Source organism: Phalacrocorax carbo, chromosome 6, assembly GCF_963921805.1.
Source record: "Phalacrocorax carbo chromosome 6, bPhaCar2.1, whole genome shotgun sequence".
Lineage (NCBI taxonomy): Eukaryota > Metazoa > Chordata > Aves > Suliformes > Phalacrocoracidae > Phalacrocorax > Phalacrocorax carbo.
Genome location: NC_087518.1, coordinates 47129877 through 47142648, shown reverse-complemented (window position 1 = coordinate 47142648; position 12772 = coordinate 47129877). Strand labels below are relative to the sequence as shown.

At 39.0% G+C, this 12772-nt stretch overlaps 1 protein-coding gene across 3 annotated transcripts in view; it reads right to left on the bottom strand.

The window, feature by feature from the left end:
* Window positions 1–12772, bottom strand: part of FAF1 (Fas associated factor 1) — a 173776-nt gene that overhangs the window by 14241 nt on the left and 146763 nt on the right. For all 3 annotated transcript variants that reach the window (XM_064455119.1, XM_064455118.1, XM_064455120.1), the window contains exons 16-18: window positions 6228–6308; window positions 5854–5931; window positions 1497–1712 (exon numbers count right to left, since the gene is read on the bottom strand). In XM_064455119.1, the coding sequence (XP_064311189.1) occupies window positions 1497–1712; window positions 5854–5931; window positions 6228–6308 (375 nt within the window). The remainder of the gene's footprint in view (window positions 1–1496; window positions 1713–5853; window positions 5932–6227; window positions 6309–12772) is intronic.

Below are 12772 nucleotides of genomic sequence, written 5' to 3'. Positions count from 1 at the left end.
GTAATATACTTGCAGGGGTTTTTTGTATTAAATATGTACTAAGACATAAATATGTTACAGGGAGGGAGGTATGACTTGCAGAATATTTAAAATACAGGAAAACATTGTTTAGACTGTAAAAGATTGGGGTTTTTCTGTCAAGTAAACTGAACAATCAGTAATCCTGGAAATATAGGCGACTTCTAGTCTTTGGCTCCACTGGAAATGACATTACATGCTTATTGTGATTAATGAGATTCCTTAAATGCTGCTTTTCAGTCTGACTGATTAGGATTCTCAATATAAGACAAGGTAGAAGAAAAGCTGTAAACACTAAAGTCCTATTCACAGAGTTATGCCAAAAATTGGTCAGAAATCGCATCCACTCTGAAGGTTGTATGGTTGCTAAGGACATTATTTTGTTCCCCTTTGGAGTACTTACAAATAAGATGACAACACAAGAGATATCTGTTACAAAACACTACTGTAAACACGCTAGTCAGAGCCTTACTCCTAGTGAACTTCCTCCAGGGGCCATGGATGGGAAACAAAATGGAAAAACAACCTAAGTTACTGAGCTCCTTTGATGAAAAATGGCTTAACCAGTCGCCTGGAGATGCCCCCAGCAAACAAAACCCCGGCCGATCCAGAGCTGCCGCCCTAATTTGCAGTACTGAGGCAGTAGGGCCAAAAAGCTGCTGACCGTCACCCACCACTGCTTGGTTCTGCACTGTCATCTCTGTAGTGCCTGTTACCTTCACCTTTTCGGCAGGGCCCCAGGTAATTGCTGCACAGCTGGACCCACTGACTTTTACCTTTGCTGTAACAATGGCTAAATAAGAAATGAAAGTTAATTTGTAACAGAGCAGAAAACATAGATATATTTTCAGAGAAACTTAATAACAAGCACATAAATATATGCTGATAAATCAACAGAATTTAATTGGCTTTTGCAAGCAGTAAGCAGTATTGATTTTGAAAATCGGTCACGGCAGGTACATTATTAGAATTTCGAGGTAAGAGATATAAATGATTATTTACTGGTACTATGTAACAGGTGCATGAATAATTTATTAGAATGTACTGATTAGCTCATAACTGTATACTATCTGACACTGAGCTTTCCTTGCTCATAACATAAAATTGCATCAAAACAGCAAAACCAGAAAGATCAGAAGCACCGGCCCATAAGAGACCTAAACAGCATACTAATACCGATGCGGCTTCCTTCAGAACAGTGATGCTGGCTCAGCATATTTGGGCAGTTTTCACTGAATATGGTCCACAACTTGATGGAGGCAGAGGATTTTTTACAGTGTCACTGGAAACAGCTGTTGCAATGCAATTTTGGATGTAACATACGATAGCACTGGTAGGTTAGCACCTGGTTTGCTTACAGCCATAATGCTTGGCAGCACTCAGGCTTATCTTTTACCTTCTGTGCTATACATACTGGACATCTAACATACAGGGGTAAGAAGTAGTGGTATTTATTCCTGAAAGGTACATTTACTCACATCTCTCCTTGGAAAGGTGCCCAGCAGCTTGTACTCCTCCCAGGGATATCCCTTGGAAGCTACAAAATCAAAGACAACCTGCAGCTTGCTGCTGGCCAGGAAACGTCGCTCAAAGAATTCTCCGCTGGGTGTCCGAATACGCAGTTTACTGACGGACTCGGTGCTCTCCTCTTTCGGTTCGGGAGGCAAAGATTGCTCAAGAGAGAGCCTGATAGCCTGAGGAAGGAAAAATAACCATTTAGGTTGCAATGCTAGCAACAGGATAAAAGGACAGAAGGCTTTTCTTTTTACTTCTTCTAGAACTTCTTCAAGATGTGCCACAGTGCTCCAGAGCCATAGCTGTGTTTTATATCTCAATGACAAAATCATTTTTATTCATTCCTTAATAACAGCCCACCAGACAACTAATTAAAATAAATCCTGCTTTATAACACATATTATTAGGTCTACAGTTAATGCACGATGGGGATAAGTAATTTAATCATTTGGCAGAAAGCCTTGGAAAAAATTTGAATGAGAGAATAATTGTCCACTGGCCAATTGCTTCCTTAAAGGGTATAAATTAAAAGGCAGTAAAAGTATTTCTTTAAATGCACTTATCAAATTGCCTTCCTCTTGCACAGAGCAATCGACCATTTGCACTGAAGACAAGACCCTTAGTGGCAGTTCAGAGTAAAAAGAATGTCTGGTACAGAGAAAGTGTCCAGTAAAAAGTATGTTCAGTATAACAAAAACGCCCCAGATTTACTAAATAAACTAAAACACTGTTAAAAGACATAATTAAAAATATCATGAAGGTACATGAAATACATAGAGTACATATAAAACCAGGAATGGTCAAAGAAGAAAACTGGGAGGGCAGAAATGGGAGCTTTAGATTTAAAGCAAGCAATTACTAATATTTGCAGGAAGGTGGTTCCAAGCACAGGTGTGCACATTTTCTGCAATGACTTGCATGAAATCAGCCCCAGAATTGCGATAACAGTACACATCTGAAAACATGCATGGTTGTCGTCCTGCTGACCTTGTGTATACTGGTGATGTCAAGATTTGAAGGGCAGGAGCCAAGTCTCTGCTCTCTGCCCTCTGCCTCCGGGAGCTACTACAACGCTAGTACTTTGATCAGAACTTTTTTTTTTTTTAATTTATGCCTATTATTACTAGGCTGCTGAACAAGGTGGGCTTGATTTTCGAGGGTACTGAGCGCTGCTGGTACTCATGGACAGCCATTGGCATTTCTTAAAAATTCGATCATACTTAGAAAGCAGCCCTGTAACAATATCGCCTCACTTAAGGCAGCAGTTAATGAGAACATCGATGAATGGCGGAAGCGGCATGATCACACTGCCTCCCCTAAAATGCGCCAAAAAGACAATTCTCAAAACTGAAGAAGCTGTCAGGCAGGGATTTACCCAGATTTCCAAGAAACTTCCAAGATACACAGTTGTTATTTGTGCCTCTGAAAACCTCCCCACGGTCATTTAGTAACAGAAACCGATGGAGGACGACTACATTAAAGAGAAAGGACTGGGCAGAAGCAGGATTATGAAGGCTTTTGAATAGTCTACTTCTTACACACGAATCTCTGAGCAAATTATATCTCAGTATAAATATTTATACATAGAACTTGAGTTCATTTTTGCTCATCTACTGTGAGATTATACTTTAAATAGATTCTATTTTAATTTTCTCTCTCTCCGTTCTCAACCACCTGCTTACTATCTTTCTGTTTTGACATTTCCCCACACAGTATAACAACAGATGCTACATTATTTACTGAACCCAATCAATTATATTATAGGAAAATAAACAACAGTAGCTCATTAGAGCTCTTTTCTTTGTACAAAGAGTGCGTCGCTCCCCAAAGTAACTAGTCTCCAAGGCTTCAACGTAAAATGGCAATTTACAATGGATATTCTGTACCAGCAAACCAAGTCAGAGAACAATGATGAGATGGATCACATTAATAACTCTTGGACCTGAACAAGCAATTTCAGTCTGTTGATAAAAAGGTGTTCAGTAAGTGAATAGCTCGATAGTCAGATTTTAAATATACGGAGTGAACATAAAGCCACTTCTGTAAGTAAACACTGTTGCAGAACAATTCAGTATAAGTAATCAGTATACTTGAAAATGGGGAGTGTTAGTAAACATTATTGTTAAAATCCCCTTTGTTCCACTAAGCAAACAATTCCTATTATTTTCATTACTGCACTCTACATTAAAGCAGGGAAGCCCAGGTATATATTTTGATAACATGGGCCAGTCTTGCAGCCTTTGCATAACAAAATTATTTCCAAAAGGCCAAGGTATCAGGAAAGGTTCAGGAGCAGATACAATAAAGCAGTATTAATTATTGTTTCTATGCGTGCAAAATTACTTAAAAAAAAAGAAAAACATACTTCTTACTTGAATCTGAGTGTGAGCTGATTGCTCAACACTGTTACTGCTACAGCACTGGTTTGCATTCAATTGCTATTAACCTCACAGAATCGCTGTCTTTCAGGTGTTCTTGACACAGTGCTCACAGTCCGGTCGTGTGCATTGCTCCTTCAGTTGCGCTTTACCTCACGTTCTTGGCTTATGTTAACAACAGGAGCTAAGTAAGTCATCAGATACTGTAGGATAGGAAAGAAGAAGTGGACTGCCTCTTTCCCAAACCATTGACTACTACCGTTTGGGCTGAATTTAGTATTTACAACGCAGTACTGTTTAAAAGGTTCTTGAATGCTTCAATGGTTCAGGTTTTTTAATGCGGTTATCTTGGTCAAAAAATATATACGCAAATGGATTGCTCATACAGTCTTTTATTGGGTTTATCTCAGGGAATAATAAATGTGTTCATAGCCACCTTTTTTGCAATAGTATAATGCAATTTTTTCATACACCAGCAAAGTACACAAGACTGAAATGTCAGTATACATTTAAGAAATGTTGGGGGGGAATAAGCAAGGCTGTGATTTATCAGGATTTCATGAGTTCCAAGGACATGAAATAAGTGGAGAATTAAATGATAATATAGTTCCAAGTTTCAAATCTCCAAAATCCATGAGAGTCAAAGCAAAGAAGTTATGTTAAGTCCACCAAAAATATTGGAACTCTGATATTTTATATAAATTAATACATATTTTAAATATTTATATTTGATACAATACTGGAAACATGCTCAGGAAATATATAAACAATAGGCATGCTGATAGAGCTTTGTATTCCTTAGCAACTTGCTCACAGAATCTTATATGCCTAGAAGTCAAAGGATAACCACCAAACAACTGTGATTTCAGTCAAGACATTTACACGTGAGTATCACTTTTTATTTTGAAAATTTTATTCAAGGGTTTCAAAGACCTTTTCAAGTATCAGCTGTGTTTCACAGCAGTTCTGTAAGGACTTACATGTCAAGAACAGATGGAAGTATTTTAATGACTGGTCTATTTTACCTATCCTTTGAAACGTGGTGGGACTTCAGGGGAAGAAACATGGCTCTACCTCAGCCTTTTTACCGTATTTTGTATTTGCCAAGAGGTGAAAAAGAGGAAGTCACCAAGGTAAGTAAATTCATGTATGTGATGCTTTATGTAAATACCTACATAGACGTACAGCTAGGACAGGAGCTAGCCTAGATCTTGAAAGAGGCAGCAGGAGACATCTCTGACAGACACTGGGACCCTCAGGATTTACAAAATTAAGATAATCTACAAAATAACAGAGTTTGAGGAATACTACTCTTCACAGAGGCACATGGTTTCTATTTTCATATATAAGCCTAGAGACGTAAAGTGTTTGTTTAAACACAATTTTCATTCTAAGGAAGATTCTGTAGAAGACTCTTTAGAATTTTTAAAATGTACCATAAATCCAATTTTCTAGATTTAAAATTTTTTCTTAATTTTTTTAAAAAAGTGTTTAGTCTCCCAAATTAAATTTGGCAATTTGTTTGATCAGAATTGCAGTTAGGCTTTGTGCCACTTCCTGGGAGAAATGAAAAGGCTCCATGGTATTATATTTTTAAAGGAGTGCCTGCAGAAACAAGGTTAGAGGTTCCCAAAGATCCCACCATTCATGGAGCTTATTTCATGGACCTCCTTTCAGCAGGCCTATCTAATATCTGGCTGTAAATCAGACCCAGATGATGTAATTGTAACCCAGATGATAGAACAGAAAAGCTATTGAACAGTGGGTGAAAATGATTTAGCTGCACTACTTTTTTACATATATGGTAAGAAATTAATTTAAAAAAAATGTTCACATAAAAAGTATACTTTGAATTAAAGTTGCAATATGTGTTGAATGAAAGTTGCAATGTCTATAACCTTAATGAATCAAAAAAGTTTTCAGAAAAGGTAAGACATCCCACCTCACGTTCTTCCTCCTGTTCTTTCCGAATCTGTTCCAAGCGAAACTGCTCTGCCATTTCTCTCTCTTGCGCTTCCCTCTAATAAACACAAACAGTAATCAACATGTATCACCTCGCTTTCCACAGCTGTGTTTAATGATGTGCATTAGCTATATAAAAGTAAAGAAACTTGTCAATTTTTCTGTAGAAATTAATCTAAGAATTAGGATATCATGCCATTTTGTAACCACTGAGGGCAATAATGGCTTCTACAGCAACTGTCTCATCTTAAGAGCAGAACGGAAGGCGGGCAATCCTCTGCGCCAGCGAGATTTCACCAGCGGTGGAGAGATTCCCATCCCAATGTTCATGTGATCACTTCAACCTGCACATACCTTCGCTCTGTCAGCCTCCAGTGATATGCGGTACGCTTCATCCTGCTCTCTCTTCACGTTTTCTCTGGCTTCACGTTCGTCCTAAAGAAAAAAAAAAAGGGGGGGAAACAAAAAAATATCAGCAAACAGAGGAACAATACGATATACATCTTCATGTTCACCAGCACTCTTTAACCCCAGTGACTTTAAAGTATTTGACTGCCTTACTCCTCTAACCACCGCTAGGAGAAATGATTTCAGAAATGCCTCAAGGGCGACCTTGGCTTTAAAAATAATGACTTACCTAAAGCTATGTTTCAATTGCTGTGTAACGGATTGGCGTGTCCAAGCGCCAGACTGAGGGTTGGGTCTGGCAGCAAGGCTCTTTGCCCTGCCAGCTTTATCAGGGCTGTGTCCAGCGCAGACTCTGGGAACAGTGCAGCCTCCTCCCGTGCCAGCCATGCGGGGAGGGGGTCGTAGGAGGGGTATGTGTGGGCTGGTGCTGGGGAGGATCTCACCAGGATCCCACTCCTGCAGCTGACAATTTGGACAGTCTTGTAATAGGGAAGAACAGGCTGCAGTTTAAAGGATGTGGCTGGATTTTAATTCGCTCTCTGCTCAGACTGACAGCAGTAAATGGTTGTCCTGCAAAAGAAGGCCTGCTCCCAGGTCCTTCCTTGGTAAAAACACCCTCAGTAGGATCCATCCAGGGTCATGACTATTAAACATTATCCTGAGGCCTCAGTTCACATTGCGCTGAATATTATACAAAGATGAGAAAGTAGCAAGTCCTGCTCTGAAGTGTCTCAAATACACAGATGCAGGCAGAGAAGAAACATGGGGTTAGCATGCCAACTTCAAACCAGCAAACCTAGCAAAGTCTCTTATTAACGATCACAGCATAAAAAAAAAAAAGGGTTTACTAAATATATGCGACTGACAAGGCGAGGCATCGTCCATACAGTGGAGGATCAAGAAGTGGATATCCCCAAAAGCTGGAATAACTGCATGGGGGTGATGTCTGATAAAGCAAAGTGTACAATCAGTAGCTTCATACTCCACCTCTGGAGCCACAGACAGCAGCTGTTCCCCTCTGCTTACTCCTCTTACATCTTATAATCCTCCCAGAGCCCTGCAGAGGCTGCACTGGTCCCTACAAAAATCAGTAAGATTTAGGTGCGAGACTGCTGGCGGGCTCGCATGGTCACCTGTAGTTACCAGTAACACAGCACTTGCACTGGGGTAATCTGTCCCCTGTATTTCATAGAAATTAAAGTCTACCACCTCCTGCTTTTTGAAGAATTACGTTAATTTTCTCATTCACCTGCAAGGTTTATTCCACACAAAGACATAATTTTGCAAAATGATCGATTTTCTCCCCAAAAGTTCACTACTTGGCAAAAACCCAATTCTAAACAGGAGGAGCGCAGGTTAGCTGTTACTATCATGTCGTGCAAACGTGCCAAGTCATTCCTCAAACAAAACTCTAACGTATTAGTGGTTAAAAAGCTCTAAAGTGGCATGCAACCACAAAAGGAAAGGACAAATTGCAGGAAAAGGTATACAACCTCCAGCTGGGAAGTTACAAGATCTTTTTAGAGGAAACTCTTCTTCCTTCTACAATCAGTTTGCCCTAAACTTAATTCACATAAGATAGAGAAAGATCACTTCGTTTAGCAAAGCTAAGACATGAGTAGAAGTAATTCTTGCAAAATGTAAGGACAATAACCACCAAATAACCCATTGCCCTCCTGGATTCTCCGGACCTTGACAAGCTTTGTGTGCTATGTTCATGGAATACCTTCAAAAATTAACTCAAACCTGATAGCGGAAACTACCCTACATTAATATTCCATTTCTGAGAAGAGGGGGTGTTGAAATAATTAAACAGCTCTGATTTTTATGTTATCCAAAAATGAGGAAGTTTCTTGAATACACAGATGTCTTCCCAACTCTTCTCATAGATGGAATGTAACAGTAAAGGAAGAGGTTTTGTACTATCTATACTGAGACTTCTCATACGCATACCATAAATTTATCTTAGAATGGTGAGAAACAAAAACTATCTTACCAACTATCAAAACCTATGAAACCAAATTACTAAAGAAAGACAGACTTCAGTCAATCTGTGAGAGGACAAGCATTTAAAAAAACATTCAGAATAGTGTTGCAGAGAGCCTATTTAGCTTTCATGTTTTGCAGCTTCATATATCACACACAAACTGAATTTCAAAGGTCACACAAGTCCAATAATGCCTGAGAGAAAAAAAGATCAGATGCAACTACTACAACTAAAGGCTCCTTCTTTCAAAGATTGCTAGCAATTACTATAGAGTTACTTTAGTTTAAAAAACCAAAACAACCCCCCCCCAAAACCCCAAACTGAAACCAACCCTCAAAAAGTAAAAATTTATTAGAATTGTTAAAAATTCACTCCAAACTCATATACTAATCAGACTTACAAGAAATGGAGTATTGGCTTTTATTTTACATTTTACGAACTGTCTAAAAAACTCCAGGAACTTATTCAAAGTGATTTCTGATGAGCACAAGAGTCATTTACCTACAGACAGCTTTAGTGAAGAATTTTTGAAATTGGTTTAATTTATATAATCTGGATGGTACCTGCAAAAATACTGATGCTATAGATTCTACAACAAGAATCTAAACATGAATTACAGGCATTTAAAAAAAATATTTCTTTCCTCCCTATTCATCACAGTTATCATCGTCCTGAAAGTGGATTATGAAAAAGATGTCAGGAATGTGAAGAATTACTACGCATGACTGCCTGGTCCTCACAGAAATATGTGAGCCACATCTGAAAGTAAATGACCATGCCACCAAGCTTTACATCGCATTGAAACAATCCTGTTCTTACTGAAACAGGCCTTAAAAACAAATCTGGAATCCAGATTTCTTTAGGTAAGAAGCAGATGTAATCCTATGAAACGTCTCTTTGTACCTACTTCTGTGTTTTGTTAATACTGCTCACACTCTACAGGAACCACCTCCTCTACGGAGATTATGGCAAAATGATAACACTCTCTGGTCAGCGTTACACCTTAGACAAATTTTAAACATTACATACTGCAGTTGTTCTTGCAATGTGGTCTGTTATTTTAGTCATCTCTTCCTCCAGAGAAACCATGCAAAGTATGAGGATGACTCAAGTTTACCAAAAGCAACAAAAGAGAGTTCATAATGGTGACAGAAAAAGCAGAAGAAAATGTTTTGCAGAGAATCTTTCATTGCTCTGAGACAGAACACATGAAGAAATAAGAACAGTCATACCAGTAATAATTAATTAAAGAAATGTCATAAGTATTATCCATTAACAAAATCTGAGGTAGCTGACAGCTTTCCTGTTAAATCCTACATAAATTGCAGCATTGACTGAACATCAATAAATGCATCTCCACAATACTTTTGCAATGGAGGTAAAATTACCATCTTCCTTTTTCAAGAAACCAAGGTGGGAACAGACACCAGCTTATCCCAGGTCACTTAAAAAGCCTTCATCAGAAATGGGGCTTACACTCAGCATTTCTGACTTCCTCAGCAGCAACCAAAGGCTGGCGTGAATGTAAACCATCCACATCCCTGGGGTTTTGGGTACGAGACGAGAAGACAACTCTCCTCAGCTCCTTGAAGGGAAAAAGTCACAGATCTCTGCTTTCCCATTTTGACAATGCAACAATAGAGTGGACATTCATTCAATGGCAAGTTGATACTTTAAAAAAATTGCATTTATCCACAGAATGTATTCTTCAGCTATGAATTTTCTTTGCTATCGTGCATATTACAAAGTCGTGATGAAAACAGTAAACAGTTATATTCATGAGACAGTTATAATGGACTAGATAAAACCTTCTCTTGAGTAATATCCAGAGCTATGAAACTAAGATAAGGTTAAGAAGAAATTTAGGATAACTCTCCCCAACAATTATTCCCTAAACCATTTCTTGAAATTACCCCTGAAGCACACTATTTTTCAGATGTGGGATGGTGGAAACGGGAAACTTGCAATTGCATTTAAAACAGCAATGCCCCCTTTTCCTGTGGATTACACAGGGTAAAAAATACACAATACATCTGGCTTTTTTGAATGGCTTATTTTGCTATTGGAAAGTCAGCATTGGCTATTCTGGGCTTTTTTTCTTATTAATTGCTGTTGTTTCTGAAGGTAGGATTTAATGATTTAACCCCAGGAACCAGCTTTGCACCTGATTTGTCTCAGGGAGATGTCTTACACTTTATTCCCCATTGCCCTTTGGGATCAGTTTTACTGTGAAGTAAAACCAGAAAAGACACAACTTGAGAAGATAACCACGAGCAGAAGACATTTCTCAGAGCATCAGTGAGTAAACAGCTGTTACAAGAAAGACAAAAAAAGAGAGTGTATTTACAAATGCTGAATGCTTATCTGCCAGACAGTTCATTTCACTGAACCACTCCTGAAATTAAAAACTGCAAGTGCTTAAGGCTATTCATGGGAGCGTTAAAAGAGAAACACCCCTTTGTCCAAACAAACCAGTGCAAGAAAGACATTAATTTGACTCACTAAGATGACAGACTTGCACATTGTATAACTTAAACATACATGGTGGGGAATATACAGAAGAAAAAAGTGTACACAGAATGTATTGGGCATATGAGAATGATGAAGACAAAGCAAATGAAAGTTTCTGCGGTGGCAGAACCTCAGGTGGGGAGGCAAGACGGGGCAGGGCGAGGGGGCAGAACAATGGAGAACCACCGGAGGATCGTGCCTGGCTATACCGAAGGATGAAAGCCCAGTTCCAGGTACTGATTTTTGGGAATTATCTCAAGCGACAATAAAGAAAACAAACCCAAAACCTTCAAGAAGCAGTCCTGCAGTGACTTTCCATGGGGAACGAGCCAGCCAGTCCTGGTCCAACATCCACCCACCTGGGCTGTATAGCAGGGAAAGCTGCTGTTTATTAAGAGAGACTAAGCAAATATTCTGTGGCTGGAGCCATCAACACGTACAGCCAAAAAGCCACCTAAACTAAGGATATTTCCATTTTATCTTTTCCTCCCTCTGTTATTACCTTGCATTTCGTCAAAGTTCAAAACAGGCCGTAAACTCTCAAAGGCGGCACTTGTATCTGCTGGTGTGTCAGTGCAGTGAAGTGCGCAATGGGAAACCGATCGTTCGGGGTGCTATCATATTACAAATACAAAATTGGAAAATTTAATCAAATAAATTTTGATTACTGTAGTTTAATTAGTTATAACTAGTAATAATTAGTAAACGTGCTAATTGGATTTTTTGAGGGGTTAAAACACAGTCTTCGTTAGATGGCTGTCATCACCATAATGCTTTTGCGCTTTGGAATTTAATGAATTTCATGTATTTATTCTCATAACCTCCTGTTGTGCAAATACTATATACCATGATACACATGACAGTGTTAGATGGAACACAGATTATGAAAGGTATTCAGATGCCTAATTTCTGCTGATTTTAATGTGAGCTTCAGTGCCGAAACAGGAATTGCAGGGGTCTGCTGCACAGCTGATGGAAGCACGGGGGCCATTCTCTAACTAGGGAACACAACTGCAGGCAAGGAGTGGAGAAAAGCAACCGATCTGGAGGAGGAAAAGATGAACAGACCACAGATCACGAGAAAATGCACCAGGACTGATCCTATTTAGCTTCTTTTGTGGCTGTGAGATATATCTTTGCAAAGAGAAAAGGTGTTGCAAGCTAAAACTGTTAAATTATTGTGTCAAAAAAAAAAAAAAAGAAGGAAATCCCTCACATTTGACAGCAGCGAGGCAGAAGAGGAGGAAGACACGGTAATATCAGGCATCTTACTGCAAAGTTATGAAAATAACACTTGGCCAGTAAAGCCCCATCTAACACAACAGAGTGCTGGGATGGACACGCAAGCATACTTTTACAAAGAGCTGTGGCCCGGAAAAGAAGGTGAATTTATGTTGCTGTTTTGGAGTTTCTGTTTTCTTTTACATATTTTTTAAATCCCCATCCAGATATTGGTCAGGAAGGACCTACATTTTCCTCACACTGTAGCAGTATCTAGGAAGAAGAGATGTCACCTAAGATCAGATGGCAAAGATGGTGACTCTGCAGGTCTGCATTTTTCTACAGCTTATCTTCAGCCAGAGTCTGTTTACAAGTTTTTCCAGTTTAAAAATTCTTAAGTAGCTCTCTCTTATACTAAAGTATGTCAGCAGGCACAGTTTAAAGTGAATTGAAGGTTTTAATTGGTGTTTGTAAAAATAAGAAGGTTTTTGAAAGCAACGGTGGGTATTACAATTCTACCTTGAAGTCTAATCCGAGAGCAGGAGTGCTAGTGTTGCGTAACGACAAAAATAAACGTGATGAGAGACCTACTGTTACTTAAATGTGGACAAGTTGGACCAGCTGTGTAACAGTCAATGCTTCTACAGTAATAAATGTTGACAGCAGAAATAAAAAGAATGCATTACTGAGACATCATCAAATGAGCCCTGTCATTACATGGGAACTCCACCCTGTATAAGCTTGTCAAAAAGTGTTACTGTAATCCTTTGAG